General features: G+C 37.9%; 2 protein-coding genes across 2 annotated transcripts; both read right to left on the bottom strand.

Annotated features, from left to right (window-relative positions):
- Positions 1 to 1,707: 1,707 nt before the first annotated feature.
- Positions 1,708 to 5,627, bottom strand: LOC102391644. The gene is made up of 2 exons (XM_025287200.2): positions 5,613 to 5,627; positions 1,708 to 2,646 (listed from the first exon to the last, which is right to left on the bottom strand). The coding sequence occupies exons 1-2, from the start codon at positions 5,625 to 5,627 to the stop codon at positions 1,708 to 1,710; spliced, it is 954 nt and encodes a 317-aa protein (XP_025142985.2).
- A 10,632-nt stretch (positions 5,628 to 16,259) lies between these two features.
- On the bottom strand, positions 16,260 to 17,216 carry LOC102391971. The gene has a single exon (XM_025287199.2). The coding sequence runs from the start codon at positions 17,181 to 17,183 to the stop codon at positions 16,260 to 16,262; it is 924 nt and encodes a 307-aa protein (XP_025142984.2). The 5' UTR covers positions 17,184 to 17,216.
- Between the last annotated feature and the right edge of the window lie 3,151 nt (positions 17,217 to 20,367).

Genomic DNA, 20,367 nt, shown 5'->3' with positions numbered 1-20,367 from the left:
ACATGTGTTTTTGTTACATAATTATACACTACAGGTGAATAAGGTTAAATACTTTCCAAAGAATATTGACCTGTTATTAGTGAGTAAATGTTTTAAACTGAGAAGAGACAGAAGAGAGCTGCGTGTTTAGAATTTCATGAGAATTTATAGTTGTTGCTTAGTTGCTGAGCCACGTCCAACTCTTTTTTGACACCCAAAGACTATAGCCCACCAGGCTCCTCTGTCCATGGAATTTCCCAGGTTAGAATATTGGAGTGAGTTGCCATTTCTTTCTCCAAGGGATCTTCCTGACCCCAGGGACCAGACTCACTTGTCCTGCATTGCCAGACAGATTCTTTGCCACAAGAGAAGACCCAGATTTATAGTAACCAGTTGGTAAAATGCCCAGAAACAAATAAGGAATCATATAAGGGGAAAGAAGAAATGTTTCTGAGATAAAACTGATGTGGAATAGCAATTATTTGCAAATTATGGCTTTTTGGGCTACTATGAGTAGTTTTTCCATAAATAATACAGCATTATTCATATAAAGATAAAATGTGTTGGACCACTTTTATAAAAATTGTTGGTGTTGAACATGAAAATTTGAATCTCTTTAGTGAGTTTCTATCATAAGATTCTGCAGTAACTCTCAAACTGATTTCTTTTTCCTTTGATTAGGACATGTTTGAAATATTTTGATTATTTTCATTATATCAAATGAAACAAAAGTGATACTAAGATTGGAGAAAAGAAGAAAATGACACAGTGTTATAAGGAACTGTGGATTAATGTGCAGAAGAAAATTACTGGGAAGGCCTTAGACTTACCCATGATTACTTGGGGCCAATATATCACTTTGAGTAAAATCACGGATTCTGGAGCCAGACATTCTAGATTCTTGTCATTTATTATGTTTGGGAACTTATACATTTACTGAAACTAAGTCAGTGTTGGTTTATTCAGATTTCAAAGTAAAATTGTACTAGGGCTTGCTCTGAGAGAAACCTGTAAGTATTAAATGAACTTATCTATTTTAAAGTGCTGGGCTTAAAAAAAAATAGGATAACCCTGTATGCAAGGCAGCAAAAGAGACACAGATGTATAGAACAGTATTTTGGACTCTGTGCGGGGGGCGGGGGGCATGGTTTGGGAGGATGGCATTAAAATGTATAATATCATATAAGAAATGAATCGCCAGTCCAGGTTCGATGCAGGATACAGGAAGCTTGGAGCTGGTGCACTGGGATGACCCAGAGGGATGGTATGGGGAGGGAGGTGGGAGGGGGGTTCAGGATGGGGAACACGTGTACACCCGTGGCGGATGCATGTTGATGTATGGAGAAACCAATACAATATTGTAAAGTAAAAAAATAATAATAACAATAAAAAAATTAAGTGCTGGGCTTTGTGCTTGATATTTTATACTATCTCAATCACATATGTTATTTTATGATGATCATCATAGTTGTTGTTGTTTGTATTTTTTTTAAGTCAAACTGGAACTTCTTTAATTCTTCAGACTCTCTGACTTTATTCTTGTTATTTCTCCATACATAGTCACTGTAACACAGGTTCAATGGAAGTGGCCCAGAGAGAATTTGGGAAAGGTATTATATGAGAAAATGATTCTGAATTTCCAAACATTTGAACAATAAAACAAAAGCATTGCATATCTCAGTAAACCAAAGACATATTTCTGATATGACACTATGACATTGAGTCTATTCATCTACATTTTCCACTGTCTAGAATTTTCTTCAGGGCAAATTTGACATCCTTATTCCGCAGACTGTAGATCAGAGGGTTTAGCATGGGTACAATGCAGGTATAAAACACAGAGGACACTTTCCCTTGTTCTATGGAGCTGACTGATGATGGCTTCAGGTACATAAATGCTACAGATCCATAGAAAACAGCAACAGCTGAGATATGGGAGCTGCAGGTGCTGAAGGCTTTGGACCTGCCTTCAGTGGAGTGGATTTGGAGGATGCTAGCGAGGATGAAGATGTAGGAAGCAAGGATGGTTAAAACAGGAATCAGGACATTAAAAGCACTAAAGACTAGAGCCAATAATTCATTCATGGAGATGCTAGAACAGGATAGCTCCAAGAGTGGGAAGAGATCACAAAAATAATGGTTAACCACCTTTGCCTTGCAGAAATAGAGTCTCAACATAAAGCCTGTATGGATTGCAGATTCAATGATGCACAAAATATAAACTGTCACTGTGAGCTGGAAGCACCTATAATAAGACATGATGACATTGTAAAGCAAAGGGTTACAGATGGCAACATAGCGGTCATATGCCATTACAGCCAACATATAACATTCTGCTATAATAAAAACAATAAAGAAATAGAGCTGAGTCATACATTCAGGGTAGGAGATGATATTCTTCTCTGTCACAAAGTTCACCAGCATTTTGGGGGTAACGACAGTGGAATGACAGAAGTCAATAAAGGACAAATTGGTGAGGAAATAGTACATGGGGGTGTGCAGGTGAGAACTGAGCCCTATCAGTGTGATCATGCCCAGGTTCCCCAGCACCGTGACTGAGTAGATTCCTAGGAAGAAGACCAGAAGGGGAATCTGGAGCTCTGGTTTCTCTGTGAGCCCAGCGAGGATGAACTCAGTCACTGAGGAGTGATTTCCAGGGTCCATTTTCTTCTCAGCAGGTTCTAAGTTTAAAAATGAAGAAATGAGTGTACTTTTGTGTTAGGGTGTATGTGTGTGTGTGTGTGTGTGTGTGTGAAGGAGAGAGAGAGAGAGAGAGAAATAGATATTTATGAACATATGCATGTGCATGTGTGTGAGGCAGAGAGTAATCCTGCTGAGATCATTCTTTAGTGGTCATCAGAGGACATACATAATGTGGGGATTTCTTTAGCTTCTATTGTCATTCTAGGACAAACTATGATTCTGGCTGAACTAGAATAGAAATTATAAACTTCAAGAATCTTATAATTGAGATATTTCATAAAGTTTAAGAGAAACACTGATTTCTGGACTGTTAAAGGCAGTCAAAATGAATATTTCTACTATTATTTGAGCACTCTTCTTTCCTCCAAATTTCTGGATTCCAACCTATTTCAAGTCAGAAGAATTTTACATCAAGGCCAAGATTTTAGTTTATGAACATGAACATGATATAATAACTTATCATCACTTCACATAGTCAAGTGGCACTGGATCTCATGATATGCTCGTGGGTAAGATGGAGTTCTGTGGGCTGGTCACTTTACAGTCAGATGTAGAAGAACATATCTGAACACAAAGATCATCTGTTAATTCAGGATTCCCCAATATGGTTGATCATCAGAGTCACCTAGAGAGATCACAACATTTATAAATATAATGAGTGTAAAAATGTAAACATGTAATTAAAAATGAAAGTCTTCAATCATCTTCCTTAACATTCTTTACTCCAGGGATAGATTAATCTCGGTAGAACAGCTTTGATAAATCATTTTTGTTTCTGTCTTTTCAAAAGATTGCCTCTACAATTTTAAATAATTCACGAATCTTGGTACTTCCAGAATTCCAGAATTTTATAAAATTTCTTTTATTATATATGCTGTTACTTTAGTTAAATCATTACCACTGCCTCTTTTTTAGTCTAATATTTGATACTTTTATTTAAAAAAAATGCTTTTTCGTTTTGCTCTTTATCTTTAAAAAATGTCCTCAAAAATATTGTAAAGTAAGTAGCCTCTAATTAAAATAAATAAATTTAAAAAAAGTGTTTAGAGTCTTGGAAGATTTTAAAGATCTTAACAGCTGATAATCAAAATAATATAAAGCAAATAGGCCAACAAAACTACCAATGTAATTCTGATGATCAGCGAGGTTTGGGAACTACTGGGTTAGAAGACACAAAGTTCATGTAGCAGCATGTTTTAGGTGGAGAACTTGAGAAATTTTTTTCTCCTTTATTTTCCTTTTATCTTCTTATTTCTTTCCTCCCTTTCCTCCTTTTCATCCTTCCCTTACCCCTTCCTTCTTTCTTTCTTCAATAATTTGGCAAAAATGGCTGAAACAGCACTTCACTTCTAAATGAAGTTTAGTCTAGGGTATAAAAATGACAAAAACACAGTTACTTACCTCATGAAATTCAAAATTTGATATTAAAAAGGCCTAATATTCATTATAAAGAAGCATAATATGAAAATAAAATTGGAGTGAAAACTCAGAGGGGCATACAAATTTGAAGAGCTCTCCTAATGGATTCAGAGCTAGGGAACTGAACATTTTGTAATTTTTGTTTCAAAATGCCTTCTGTTATTTATTTGTCCTTATCCAATGTCCATCTTATACAACCTAATGTAAGAATTAGGTGTATATAGCAATGCTATAAACCCTGTTTATATGGGGTTTGAATCATTTATCAGAATATAAGATGGAATCACTGAACATTAAAAATGACAAAGTTACTACTTACTGGCCTTAGCTTATTTGACTTTTAATGGGGATAGGTAGGAATACAATCAGAAAAGAGCAGTTGGTACTCAAACTCTCTGCCGAAATTTTTGTTTTCTCAGTGAAGCTTGGGCTTGAGAATTGCCAGTGCCCCTTGATTAGTGCAGACTCTGTGATCAACAAAACCTTCCAAGTTTGTACAACTTAGACCCCGAGGGTTACAGCAACTGGAAAAATAAATAGGGACACTGATAACAGTTAAAACAAACAAATTGAAGTTTAGTGAAGTAAAGAGTATTTATGTTTAAATTTTAGATTTTAAAAAACCTAATCCTTTGAATACTGGATATAGCTTTGTGTGCCATTCACTTGAAAAGAATAAGGGGTCAATTTTTTATTAAGTCAATAAAATTCACAAAGTAAGTGACTGGTTAATAAAGACATTAGTTTCAGATTGCACTTGTAGAAACACAATGTCTAGAGTATGATCAATAGTAACTCCAGTAACATGATTTTCTAATACTAATTCTATGGAACTACAAAGCCACAGATATGAGGAAGTGAGATCGAACCAAGACTTCTTCATGTGTTAAGCTGATCACCACTGGCCACATGCAGCCTGATTCACTTAACCTGTCACTTTACACAAATATTACCATTTTCTATGTGTGTGATTAGGTTGGGAAGCACTGTGCTACACTTAAATTATAAATGAGTTTGGAGTTTAGTTACTGATATTCTTTTTAAGGAGAGATATTGACAAGATAAAAGGCAAATAAAGACTGTAAAACTTGAAAAATATTTGAGGTGTTGAGATAATTAACAGGTGTCATTATACATCTCAAGGGACTCTAAAGAGACAAAAGACATTTTATGTACGGCATTTGAAAGATCTAAGAATACAAGGGAAAATATTCTAAAATTTTGAGTTCTTAGAAATGTCTGTTTGTAAGCACTGAATACACTCAATCAGACTCAGTTCACAAATGATTCCTTCCAGTTTCAGAAACTTACATTCAAATTTAGAAAATGTTCATTTTCTTGAATAAGTAAAATTCTCTCAACTTATCTAGATTTTTACTTACTCATATGAAATAATAGTCTCACCACCCCATTCATCTCTGTTATCTGCTACATAGTTTTTCTTTACTAATCTCACTTACAATTAAAGTCATTATAGCAGTAGTAGTGTTAGCTGCTCAGTCACGTCTGACTCTTTGCAGCCTCATGAACTGTAGCCCACCAGGCTCCTCTGTCCATGCGGTACTCCAGGCAAGAATACTGGAGTGGGTCACCATTCTCTTCTCCAGGGGATCTTCCCAACCCAGATATCAAACCCAGGTCTCCCACACTGCAGGCAGATTCTTTATCACCTGAGCACCAGGAAAGCAGAATATCATCATGAAAACCTCAAATTCCTTCTAATCAATTAGACTTTCTTACGACAAGCTCAATAATCCTCCATTTCTAAACAGCACGTTTTCAGACTCCAGCTGTACTATAAATCAAATGATGAACTAATCTGACTTAGTTTTCTCTGCATCCAAGAAAATATCCCACATCTGGCACATCACAACAAGTTTAAAAACTTGGTTTATGAATAAACTGATAATTTTATGAATGAAGATGTTGTGGAATATTTGCCTGAATGCCAACGGTTATTACTTTCATAATTGAAGTCTCAAATACCAAGTATAAAATCAACACACTCACCTTCTTTGTTCCTGGAAATCTCAATGCCAAATCTATTTCACAATGTGCTCTCAGAGACGAATAACACTAGTGTTAGTGTGGGGAGTGATAGGTACCCAGCATTCTGCTGTCTTTAGAGCTGGGAGGGCAGGCCTGACTGCCCTGGTCTCAAGAGTCACTTTTGAAGCCGTTATGCATCACAGATGAGCATCTTCAATTCTAAGTCTTCAGTGTGTGTTTCTTCAGCTTCAAGGTAGCAAACATCTGCACCTTTCCTAGTTCTCCCCTGAGCAGTTGCGATCACTGTGCTATGAAGGTGCATCCTGGATTTAGCTATGCCAGGCAATAAATAACATGGATTCAAATACTCTCCAAGGATTTTCATTTCTCAGGAGACTGGCTCTTGAGAAAAGAGGCAATCGCAAGTGAAGTGTCCCCAGTTGTCGAACATTTTCTTTCAAAAGGTATTATTTGTCAATCCGGAACTTATCAACTAGCAATAAAGATTTGTTCACAGGCTCTGCTAAGGATTTTGTTAAACTGCATCCTGATCTGGCCAGTCTAAGTTGGATCTGAGATTCTACACTTCTTACAAGCTCCTATCAATGCTGTGGCTTCACCATCTGACTGTGAATAGTAGATTTAGAGGATCATGACATATTCTGAAAATTTATCCTATTGGTAATAAATCCAGAAATTGTTAATAATGAATTAAAATCATTTTTCATGTAGTATATATATTTAATTTTTATAATAATGATAATATAAATAATTGATTCAAAAATGAAATCTATATATAATTGAATTTTAGAGTTATGGGGCAAGAATACAGAATATTGATGTAATATTTTTTGAAGTGGTCACTAATAGGAATTTTACTTGTTATATTGTATATTTAATGAAATAGTTTATTATAAGGCAATTATGTTTCATAATCCTTCTTCTTTTTTACATACTTTTACTTTTTATCCAAAGCTGGACTAACTGGAAGCAGTCTTAGATTGTAGCATGATGATAAATTGGATAAATTGGAAACTCACATCAGGGAGCACTTATAAGATATGATTAAATGAATTAGGTTCAATTATTTTTAAAAGAATTTACACTAGGGCAACACAGTGCTTCTCAATGAATTTCCACATTGAAATTGTGGAAAAACTCAATCATTTACTCAAGTGAAATACGCCTCAATTATACTAGAGCTTGCCTTAAGAGAATACAATAAATAGTTACCCATTTGAAAATAGGGACTAGTGTTTATATTTCATAAAATCCTTTATTATTTGTTATATTTATTGGAGTGTAATTGCTTTACAATTGTGTTAGTTTTTCCTTTACAACAAATGATATTTGTTCTTCTCTTTCTGCCTTCAGTTCAATTCAGTCGCTCAGTCGTGTCTGACTCTTTGTGACCCCATGAATTGCAGCATGCCAGGCCGTCCTGTCCATCACCAACTCCCGGAGTTCACTCAAATCCATGTCCATTGAGTCAGTGATGCCATCCAGCCATCTCATCCTCTGTTGTCCCCTGCTCCTCCTGCCACCAATCCCTCCCAGCATCAGAGTCTTTTCCAATGAGTCAACTCTTCATATGAGGTGGCCAAAATACTGGAGTTTCAGCTTTAGCATCATTCCTTCCAAAAAACACACAGGACTGATCTCCTTCAGAATGGACGGGTTGGATCTCCTTGCAGTCCAAGGGACTCTCAAGAGTCTTCTCCAACACCACAGTTCAAAAGCATCAATTCTTCAGCGCTCAGGTTTCTTTACAGTCCAACTCTCACATCCATACATTACTACTGGAAAAAACAATAGCCTTGACTAGATGGACCTTTGTTGGCAAAGTAATGACTCTGCTTTTGAATATGCTATCTAGGTTGGTCATAACTTTCCTTCCAAGAAGTAAGTGTCTTTTAATTTCATGGCTGCAATCACCATCTGCACTGATTTTGAAGCCCCCCAAAATAAAGTCTCTCACTGTTTCCACTGTTTCTCCATCTATTTCCCATGAAGTGATGGGACCAGATGCCATGATCTTCGTTTTCTGAATGTTGAGCTTTAAGCCAACTTTTTCACTCTCCTCTTTCACTTTCATCAAGAGGCTCTTTAGTTCATCCTCACTTTCTGCCATAAGGGTGGTGTCATTTGCATATCTGAGCTTATTGATATATCTCCCAATTTTGATTCCAGCTTGTGCTTCTTCCAGCCCAGCATTTCTCATGATGTATTCTGCATATAAGTTAAATAAGCAGGGTGACAATATACAGCTTTGACATACTCCTTTTCCTATTTGGAACCAATCTGTTGTTCCATGTCCAGTTCTAACTGTTGCTTCCTGACCTGCATATCGGTTTCTCAAGAGGCAGGTCAAGTGGTTTGGTATTCCCATCTCTTTCAGAATTTTCCACAGTTTGTTGTGATCCACATGGTCAAAAGCTTTGGCATAGTCAATAAAGCAGAAATAGATGATTTTCTGGAACTCTCTTGCTTTTTCCATGATCCAGTGGATGTTGGCAATTTGATCTCTGTTTCCTCTGCCTTTTCTAAAACTAGCTTGAACATTTGAAAGTTCATCATCCACTCATTGCTGAAGCCTGGCTTGTAGAATTTGAGCCTTACTTTACTAGCGTGTGAGTTGAGGGCAATTGTGCGGTGGTTTGAACATACTTTGACATTGCCTTTCCTTGTCACATTTCTCTGACATAATGTGGTCCACTGCAGAAGGCAATGGCAAACCACTTCAGTATTCTTGCCTTGAGAACTCCATGAAGAGTATGAAAAGGAAAAATGATAGGATACTGAAAGAGGAACTCCCCAGGTCAGTAGGTGCCCAATATGCTACTGGAGATCAGTGGAGAAATAACTCCAGAAAGAATAAAGGAATGGAGCCAAAGCAAAAACAATATCCAGTTGTGGATGTGACTGGTGATAGAAGCAAGGTCCAATGCTGTAAAGAGCAATATTGCATAGGAACCTGGAATGTTAGGTCCATGAATCAAGGCAAATTGGAAGTGGTCAAACAGGAGATGGCAAGAGTGAATGTAGACATTCTAGGAATCAGTGAACTAAAATGGACTGGAATGGGTAAATTTAACTCAGATAACCATTATATCTACCATTGTGGGCAGGAATCCCTTAGAACATGGAGTAGCCATCATGGTCAACAAAAGAGTCCGAAATGCAGTACTTGGATGCAATCTCAAAAACGACAGAATGATCTCTGTTCATTTCCAAGGCAAACCATTCAATATTACGGTAATCCAAGCCTATGCCCCAACCAGTAACGCTGAAGAAGTTGAAGTTGAACGGTTCTATGAAGACTGACAAGACCTTTTAGAACTAACACCCAAAAAAGATGTCCTTTTCATTACAGGGGACTGGAATGCAACAGTAGGAAGTCAAGAAACACCTGAAGTAACAGGTAAATTTGGCCTTGGAATATGGAATGAAGCAGGGCAAAGGCTAAAAGAGTTTTGACAAGAGAACGCAGTGGTCATAGCAAACACCCTCTTCCAACAACACAAGAGAAGACTCTACACATGGACATCACCAAATGGTCAACACTGAAATCAGATTGATTATATTCTTTGCAGCCAAAGATGGAGAAGCTCTATACAGTCAGCAAAAACAGTACCAGGAACTGACTGTGGCTCAGATCATGAAGTCCTTATTGCCAAATTCAGACTTAAATTGAAGAAACTGGGAAAACCACTAGACCATTCAGGTATGACCTAAAGCAAATCCCTTATGATTATACAGTGGAAGTGAGAAATAGATTTAAGGGACTAGATATGATAGACTGCCTGATGAAGTATGGACTGAGGTTCGTGACATTGTACAGGAGACAGGGATCAAGACCATCCCCATGGAAGAGAAATGCAAAAAATCAAAATGGCTGTCTGGAGAGGCCTTACAAATAGCTGTGAAAAGAAGAGAAGCAAAAAGCAAAGGAGAAAAGGAAAGATATAAGTATCTGAATGCAGAGTTCCAAAGAATAGCAAGGAGAGATAAGAAAGCCTTCCTCAGTGATCAATGCAAAGAAATAGAGGAAAACAACAGAATGGGAAAGACTAGAGATCTCTTCAAGAAAATTAGAGATACCAAGGGAACATTTCATGGAAAGATGGGCTCGATAAAGGACAGAAATGGTATGGACCTAACAGAAGCAGAAGATATTAAGAAGAGGTGGCAAGAATACACAGAAGAACTGTACCAAAAAGATCTTCATGACCAAGCTAATCACGATGGTGTGATCACTCACCTAGAGCCAGACATCCTGGAATGTGAAGTCAAGTGGGCCTTAGAAAGCATCACTATGAACAAAGCTAGTGGAGGTGATGACATTGCAGTTGAGCTATTTCAAATCTTGAATGATGATGCTGTGAAAGTGCTGCACTTAATATGCCAGAAAATTTGGAAAACTCAGCAGTGGCCAGGACTGGAAAAGGTCAGTCTTCATTCCAATCCCAAAGAAAGACAATGCAAAGAATGCTCAAACTACCACTCAATTGCACTCATCTCTGACCTAGGAACATTGCACCAAGAATGGATTTGGCAATTTGAGCTTCATGGTTGAAGTCCTGGCAGTCAGATAATTATTCATATTTACAAAATATAATAATGGCTTTTGAAGACAAACACTAAGGGTCATTTATGATGTGTGTTTTTTTTTTAAATAGTCATGTATTTTGCATATGTTCTCCATAGAATTCAAAGACAGTGGGGATATGAATTAGTAGAATATATGCAAAATACAAGTAGAAATTTTAATGAACATTAGTCAACAGTTACATTAAATAGTTGGTGTATTTTTATAAAGACCAATGTGTTACATTAACTAGCAACAGTTACATTAACTAGTTAGTGTAGATTTTTTTTTAAAGACCAATGTGTTTTTAGTTTAAATTTATGAAGAAGTTTTAGTTCAGTTCAGTCACTCAGTCACATCTGACTCTTTGTGACCCCATGGACTGCAGCATGCTGGGATTCCCTGTCCATCACCAATTCCTGGAGCTTACTCAAACTCATGCCCATCGAGTCGGTGATGCCAAGATTAGTAGGATCACAAAAATGGAAACTCATGTTCTTACTTAAGGCTCAAGCAATATTTGGATTAGTGTGCTCAAACTGAGGCACAATACTTTATGTGATGGGGAAAAACTAGACAGCTTCATAAAAATAATATAGAAATATGCATTTTAGAATGACTGAAATAGCTGAAGACCTTTTTTAGCAGAGCAAAACTGCACATGGCACATAACAGTCATCTCAATGTTAAATGCATTGACTTATTTTAAAGGTATGTCTTTGTATGTCTTAAGAGATTGAAGTAACACTAACTGCTTGAAACTGTAGGTTTGATGCATGACACTGGTTGCTTGGGGCTGGTGCACTGGGACGACCCAGAGGGATGATATGGGGAGGGTGGAGAGAGGGGGGTTCGGGATGGGGAACACGCGTATACCTGTGGCAGATTCATGTTGATGTATGGCAAAACCAATACAATATTGTAAAGTAATTAACCTCCAATTAAAATAAATAAATTTATATTTAAAAAAAAGAAACTGTGGGGAGAAATATTTGGTTCCACAACAAAGGTTTAACATTCCAATCATCAGGCAGACCATGATCTTATAGTCAAAATGTTTGTGGTTGTTCTCAGTGGTCAATTGCATAGCAAATATTGTTTAAAGATAAGAGCACCTGGTTGAATTCAATTACATTTAGCATTTATTCCAGTTCCCAAATTTCATGATTTCATAATTCTTATTGGTTATGATACTAAGTTACACAGTAGTGAATTGAAAATTTAATTCAACATCATACTTGCTGTCTGACCTGGGGATAATCCCTTCTACTCTTCAACTCTCTGAAAAACAAGAACTTAAATATCTGTTTTGTTTGAAAACTAAATTAAATGTTGCTTACTTGTTTCTTTTTTTTTTTCTGATGATCCAATGGATGTTGGCAATTTGATCTCTTGTTCCTCTGCCTGTTCTAAATGCAGCTTGAATATCTGGAAGTTCACGCTTCAGGTTCTGCTGAAGCCTGGCTTGGAGAATTTTTTAGCATTACTTTGCTAGCATGAGATTAGTGCAATTGTGTGGTAGTTTGAGCATTCTTTGGCATTGCCTTTCTTTGGGATTGGAATGAAAACTGACCGTTTCCAGTCCAGTGGCCAGTGCTGAGTTTTCCAAACTTGCTGGCATATTGAGTGCAGCACTTTCACAGCATCATCTTTTAAGATTTGAAATAGCTCAACTGGAATTCCATCACATTCACTAGCTTTCAGTAGCTTTCTTCGTAGTGATGCTTCCTAAGGCCCACTTGATTTCGCATTCCAGGATGTCTGGCTCTAGGTGAGTGATCACACCATCGTGGTTATCTGGGTCATAAAGATCTTTTTTGTATAGTTCTTCTGTGTATTCTTGCCACCTCTTCTTAATATCTTCTGCTTCTGTTAGGTTCATACCATTTTTGTCTTTCATTGTGCCCATCTTTGTATGAAATGTTCCCTTGGTATCTCTAATTTTCTTGAAGAGATCTCCAGTTTTTCCCATACTATTGTTTTCCTCTATTTCTTTGCATTGATCACTGAGGTAGGCTTTCTTATTTCTCCTTGTTATTCTTTGGAACTCTGCATTCAAATGGGTACATCTTTCCTTTTCTCCTTTGCCTTTTGCTTCTCTTCTTTCCTCAGCTATTATAAGGCCTTCTCAGACAACCATTTTGCCTTTTTTCATTTTTTTTTTTTTCTTGAGGATGGTCTTGAACACTGTCTCCAGTAAAATGTTACGAACCTCTGTTCATAGTTCTTCAGGCACTCTGTCTATCAGATCTAATCCCTTGAATCTATTTGCCACTTCCAGTGTATAATCATAAGGGATTTGATATAGGTCATACCTCAATGGAGAAGGCAATGGCACCCCACTCCAGTACTCTTGCCTGGAAAATCCCATGGATGAAGGACCCTGGTGGGCTGTAGTCCACGGGGTCGCTAAGAGTCAGACACGACTGATCGACTTCACTTTCACTTTTCACTTTCATGCACCGGAGAAGGAAATGGCAACCCACTCCGGTGTTCTTGCCTGGGGAATCCTAGGGATGGGGTAGCCTGGTGGGCTTCCATCTATGGGGTTGCACAGAGTTGGACACGACTGAAGTGACTTAGCGGTAGCAGTAGCATACCTCAATGGTGTAGAGGTTTTTTCTACTTTCTTTAATTTAAGACAGAATTTGGCAATAAGCAGTTCAAAATATGAGCCACAGTCAGCTCTGGGTCTTTCTTTTTTTTCTGACTGTATAGTGCTTCTCTATCTTTGGCTGCAAAGACTACAGTCAATCTGATTTCAGCATTGACCATCTGGTGATGTCCACATGTAGAGTCTTCTCTTGTGTTGTTGGAAAAGGGTGTTTGCTATGATCAATGCGTTCTCTTGGAAAAACTCTATAAGCCTTTGCTCTGCTTCATTCTGAACTCCAAGGCCACATTTGCCTGCTTTATTGACTATGTAAGAGCCTTTGACTGTGTGGATCACAACAAACTGTGGAAAATTCTTAAAGAGATGGGAATACCAGACCACTTCACCTGCCTCCTGAGAAATCTGTATGCAGGTCAAGAAGCAAAGTTAGAACTAGACATGGAACAACAGACTGGTTCCAAATTGGGAAAGGAGTACATCAAGTCTGTATACTGTCACCCGCTTATTTAACTTATATGCAGAGTACATCATGAGAAACGCTGGGCTGGAAGAAGCACAAGCTGGAAGCAAGATTGCTGGGAGAAATATCAATAACCTCAAATATGCAGATAAGACCACCATTATGGCAGAAAATGAAGAGAAACTAAAAAGCCTCTTGATGAAAGTGAAAGAGGAGGGTGAGAAAGTTGGCTTAAAGCTCAATATTCAGAAAACGAAGATCATGGCATCTGGTCCCATCACTTCATGGGAAAAAGTTGGTGAAACAGTGGAAACAATGAGATACTTTATATTTGGGGGCTCCAAAATCACTGCAGATGGTGGTTGCAGCCATGAAATTAAAAGACGCTTACTCCTTGGAAGGAAAGTTATGACCAACCTAGACAGCATGTTCAAAAGCAGAGACATTACTTTGCCAACAAATTCCATCTAGTCAAGGCTGTGGTTCTTCCAGTGATCATGTATGGATGTGAGAGTTGGACTGTGAAGAAAGCTGAGTGCTAAAGAATTGATTCTTTTGAACTGTGGTGTTGGAGAAGACTCTTGTGAGTCCCTAGGACTGTAAGAGATTCAACCAGTCCATACTAAAGGAGATCAGTCCTGAGTGTTCATTGGAAGGACTGATGCTGAAGCTGAAACTCCAATACTTTGGCCACCTCATGCAAAGAGTTGACTCATTGGAAAAGACCCTGATGCTGGGAGGCATTGGGGGCAGAAGGAGAAGGGGTGACAGAGGATGAGATGGCTGGATGGCATCACCGACTCGATGGACATGAGTTTGGGTAAACTCTGGGAGTTAGTGATGGACAGGGAGGCCTGGCATGCTGCGATTCATGGGGGTCGCAAAGTGTTGGACAAGACTGAGTGACTGAACTGAACTGAACTGAGGTCTGTTGTTGTTCTGTCCTTAAGTGGTGTCCTACTCTTTGTGACCCCATGGATTGTAGCACAATATGCTTCCCTGTCCTGCACTATCTCCTGGAGTTTGCTCAAACAAATGTCCATTGAGTCAGTGATACTATCTAACCATCTCATGCTCTGCAGCTCCCTTCTCTTTCTGCCCTCAGTCTTTCTCCACATCAGGGTCTTTTCCAATAAGTCGGCTCTTAACTTGACAATATTGTATTGGTTTTGCCATATATCAAAATGAATCTGCCACAGGTATACATGTGTTCCCCATCCTGAACCCTCCTCCCTCCCCATACCATCCCTCTGGGTCGTTCCAGTGCACCAGCCCCAAGCATCCAGTATTGTGCATCGAACCTGGACTGGCGACTCTTCACATCAGGTGACCAAAGTATTGGAGTTTCAGCTTCAGCATCTGTCCTTCCAATGAATATTCAGGGTTGATTTCTTTTGGGATTGACTGTTTTGATCTTTATTGTTCAGTGGACTCTCAAGAATATTCTCCAGCATCACAATTCAAGAAAATATATTTTTCAGACTCAGCCTTCTTGATGGTCCAATTCTCACATCCATATATGACTACTGGAAAAAACGTAACTTTGGCTATGCAGACCTTTGTTGGCAATGTGATGTCTCTGCTTTTTAATATGCTGTCTAGGTTTGTCATAGCTTTTTTTTTCCTAGGAGCAAGTGTCTTTTAATTTTGTGGCTGCAGTCACTGTCCAAAGGGGTTGTGGAGCCCAAGCAAATAAAATCTGTCACTGTTTCCTCTTATTCCCCACCGATTTTCCATGGAGTGATTGCACCAGATGACAAGATCTTAGTTTTTTGAATGTTGAGTTTAGAAAGTATTTTACCACTCAATGAGATTTATACTAGAATATAAAAATTACAAAATCACAGTTACTGACCTCATGAAATTTGAAACTTCATATTAAGGAGGTCTAATATCTATCATAATGAAACACAATATGAAAATAAAACTGGAGTGAAATCAGAGAGACATACTGTGGCCACATGATGTGAAGAGCCAACTCATTGGAAAATACCATGATGTTGGGAGAGATTGAAGGCAGGAAAAGAAGGAGAAAACAGAGGATGAGAAGGTAGGATGGCATCACTGATTCAAGGGACAAGTGTTTGAGCAAAGTCTGGGAGATAGAGAAGGACAGGGAAGCCTCACGTGATGAGTTCATGTGGTCACAAACAGTCGGACATGACTGAGTGACTGAACAACAACAGAGAGAAACAGAAATTTGAATGGGTCTCCTAATGGATTCAGAATAGGGAACATTAGTTGTAACATCTTGGAATTTTTATTAATTTCAGATAATCTTCTCTATTACTTATTAGTTCTGACCTGATCTTCAAAGAATCCACCTCTCAGAGTCCGATTAATATATTTGTTGGAAAACAAGTTACTGAGACCTATTATGAAAGGATCAATTAAGGTTAGAGATTTCTCTATTAAATATATTGTAGATACTTAAGAATTGGGGAATTCTTTGGCAGTCCAAATAACTGATATGCCATCATAATATTGACTCTGTTCATATATGTTTTTCACAGTCTAAAATTTTTTTTCAGGGCAAATTTGACATCCCTATTCCGTAGGCTATAGATCAGGGGGTTTAGCATGGGCACAATGATAGTATAAAACACAGAGGACACTTTCCCTTGGTCCATGGAGCTGACTGATGATGGCTGTAGGTACATGAATGCAGCAGATCCATAGAAAATAGCAACAGCAGCCATGTGAGAACTGCAGGTGCTGAAGGCTTTGGACCTGCCCTCCATGGAGTGGATTTGGAGGATGCTGGAAATGATGAAGATGTAGGAAGCAAGAATAACTAGAGCAGGAGTCAAAATGTTGAATGCACTCAAGAATATAACCAATAGTTCATTGACATAGATGCTGGAACAGGATAGCTCCAAGAGTGGAAAGAGATCACAGAAATAATGGTTAATGATATTGTTCTTGCAGAAAAAGAGTCTCAACATAAATCCTGTATGGATTGTGGATCCAGTGATGCCCAACATATAAACTCCCACTGTGAGAAAGAAGCAGATGTGATAAGACATGGTGATGTTGTAAAGCAAGGGGTTGCAGATGGCAACGTAGCGGTCATATGCCATTGCAGCCAACATATGACTTTCTGCAATAGCAAAAATGATGAAGAAATAAAGTTGAGTCATGCATTCGGGATAGGAGATAATGTTCTTCTCTGTCACAAAGTTCACCAGCATTTTGGGGGTAATGACAGTCGACTGACAGAGATCAATAAAGGACAAGTTGGTGAGGAAATAGTACATGGGGGTGTGCAGGTGAGAACTGAGCCCAATCAGTGTGATCATGCCCAGGTTCCCCATCACCGTGACCACATAGATTCCTAGGAAGAGGAGGAAAAGGGGCAGCTGGAGTTGTGGCTGTTCTGTGAGCCCAGCGAGGATAAACTCAGTCACTGAGGAGTGATTTCCGGGGTCCATTTTCTTCTCAGTCCCTTCTATATTTAAAGAGAAAATGAGAATATTTTATGGCTGTGTGTGCATGTGTGTGAGTGTCTGTGTGCACGTGTGTACGTGTGAGTGGGTGTTGGGGAGAGTAATTCTGGGTAAGTCATTGTTCAATCTCTCACCAAAGAAGACTCATAATGCAGTGATCTCCTGAGACAATGATGTTAGTTGAACCAGAGAAAAAAATAAAATTAAAATTAATTATTTTATAATTAAGATACTTCATAACATTTTAAGAGAAAATACCAATTTCTAGATTTTTAAAATCAGAGTGAATATTACTATTGTTACTTCTGAGGACTTTTTCTTTCTTTCCATATTCTTTATGTATGTATTAATAATACTCATGTAAAATGCATTGGAGAAGGAAATGGCAACCCACTCCAGTGTTCTTGCCTGGAGAATCCCAGGGATGGGGGAGCCTGGTGGGCTGCCGTCTATGGGGTCGCACAGAGTCGGACACGACTGAAGTGACTTAGCAGCAAAATGCGTAGTATTTTTATTTCACTCAGAATATGTGAGTAGTGTGTGCTTTTTCTAGTAAATTAACATAATTCATAAATATGAAAAGTAATTGTATTAATTTCAGATATTTTCTGTATGTGAATCATAATTCAAAATATCTGAAGGACTGGGCAACTATGTGTATCATTCCACCTGAGGTCTATTTCTTTAATGTCCCAACATCCTTCTCCCTGGACTATGACCCCAGGGGGCAGAAACATAACTGCATGGCAGACATCATCCTTATACCTCAATAGGTTTTCCAGACTCAAGAACCTTCCTCCTTTATTCTAATTTTGATAATTGGGAGTCAGAATATAATGACCCCGATATAGGTCATGTATGCCACCACTGTGACCAGGGGATCAGTGTACAAAGTTTAGTTCCTGGAATTTGCACTTCATGGTTGATGGAAAAGATGAGAAAACTATAATCCCACCCCCACCCACAAATATGAGAAGTATTTATGATCACAAATACTAGGTCCTGTTTATTCTGGTCTTTATAATCCTGTATTTTGCAGATGTTCTCTATGGAATACAAAGATGATAAAAATGTGGATTAGTAGAGCACATGCAAAATACAACTAGAAATTTTAATTTAAACTCAATATTTGTCAGCTGTGGAATGTGTTTTTTGTTTAAAGACCAACTCACTTTTAGTTTACATTTGTATAGATAATGAGTAGATTCTAGAAAATGGAAATTCATAATCTTACTTAAAACTTAAACAATAGTTTTTCATTAAAGATGCAATATTTTATCTGGTAGAGCAAAACTGGAAAACTAGTAAACTAGTAAAATGATCTAAACTCTGCCATATTAGAATGGTCAGAATAACTAAGGATGTTTTTCTAGCAAAATTAAAACCCGTGTGACACCTGACAGGTATAGTTCAACATGTTGGTTTGTTCAAGAGTTATTGGGCTCATTTTATATGTCATCAATAGAATGAAGTAAAAATAATTGCTTAAAACTATTGGAGAAATATTTGGTTTCACAACAAAACAAACACTCCAACTATCAAAATACCCAGATCTTTCAGGGAAAATGTTGATTTCATCTTAAATAAATAGTTACTTAGCAGGAATTATTAATAACAGTAAGCACCTGATTGGAGAAGGCAATGGCACCCCACTCCAGTACTCTTGCTTGGAAAATCCCATGGACGGAGGAGCCTGGTGGGCTGCAGTCCATGGGGTCGCTAAGAGTCGGAAACGACTGAGTGACTTCACTTTGACTTTTCACTTTCATGCACTGGAGAAGGAAATGGCAACCCACTCCAGTGTTCTTGCCTGGAGAATCCCAGGGATGGGGGAGCCTGGTGGGCTGCCGTCTATGGGTTTGCACAGAGTCGGACACGACTGAAGCGACTTAGCAGCAAGCACCTGATGCTTGGATTAAATAATCTTTAACATCTCAGTTTCACTGTTTCATGATTTTATAATTCTTTAAAAATCTGCCTGCAATGCAGGAGACAGAGGAGAATCCCTCTGTCTCAAACCAGGAATCACAGGTTTGATCCTTGTGTTGGGAAGATCCACTGGAGGATGAAATGGCAACCCAATCTAGTATTCTTACCTGGAGAAGCCCATAGACAGAGGAGTCTGGCAGGTTATTGTCTATGAGGTCACAAAGAGCTGGACATGACTTAGTGACTAAACACTCACACATAAGCCCTGATAGCAAGTTAGAATTAGTGGATTGAAGCGTCCATGAGCTCCATACTTACCACAAGACCTTGAGATAATCAGATCTGCTCTCCAACTCTGAAAAAGCAAAAATCTGTTTCATGTGAAAATTAAGTAAAATGATTCTCACAAAGAGCTTAGCCCAGTTCCTGGCTCTTGGTAAGAAAATGTCAATGTTATTTTACTGTTAACTTATTAAGCTTCTCCCTATAATATGCTTTATTTGACCAGCATTTTTATTCTTTAATCATGGCCAGAATTTTAAGTTTTCTTATCCTTAGAACATCTTCTTGTTGCTCCTTTCTACATTAATACATATAATAATATAGAGATTTGAAATATTTTACTGAATATTAACTTCTTAAATTATGAATATTTTCCATGGTCTCCAAATAAAGTCAAGCCAAATTATTTGTCATTTCTAGATTCACATCATCTGACAAGAAAAATTTTCTTTAAGATTGTTCCAACAGGTATCACAAGTTTTAATTATTTCACAAAAGAACATAATAAGCTTCCATTTTTGACTCATCAAATTCCTTTAGCTCGTCTCACTCTATGCCCTTTATCTTATAAAATGTATTTGATTTTGAAGACCCTTTAGTTAAGGACTTTAACAGTGGAAGCCCCAGTTAATAAGAAAATTTTCTATGTGCCCATGAATATATTTTTATGTTATATTTAGTACATAAATAAATCTGCATCAATTATTATGGCTTATTTATTGATTTTTCTTCAGCACTAGAGTGTTTTGTTTACTCAATACAATGTTTGGCATGGTGCCTTACATACAGCAAGCATCAATAAACATGAGCTTTTAAAAAAATCATTTGAAGGATGCTTAGCTGCATGTTAATATAGACTCCACATAAGTGAACAAAATTCTCACACTATCTCTGTCAAAGGGAGTAGAGAAGGAAGTGTTGGTTACAATTTTATTCAGCCATGGACAGTAAATTGTCC

The sequence above is a fragment of the Bubalus bubalis genome, chromosome 5 (genome assembly GCF_019923935.1).
Source record: "Bubalus bubalis isolate 160015118507 breed Murrah chromosome 5, NDDB_SH_1, whole genome shotgun sequence".
NCBI lineage: Eukaryota > Metazoa > Chordata > Mammalia > Artiodactyla > Bovidae > Bubalus > Bubalus bubalis.
Note: the sequence above shows the minus strand (reverse complement) of the source record. Positions and strands in the feature narration are given on the sequence as shown.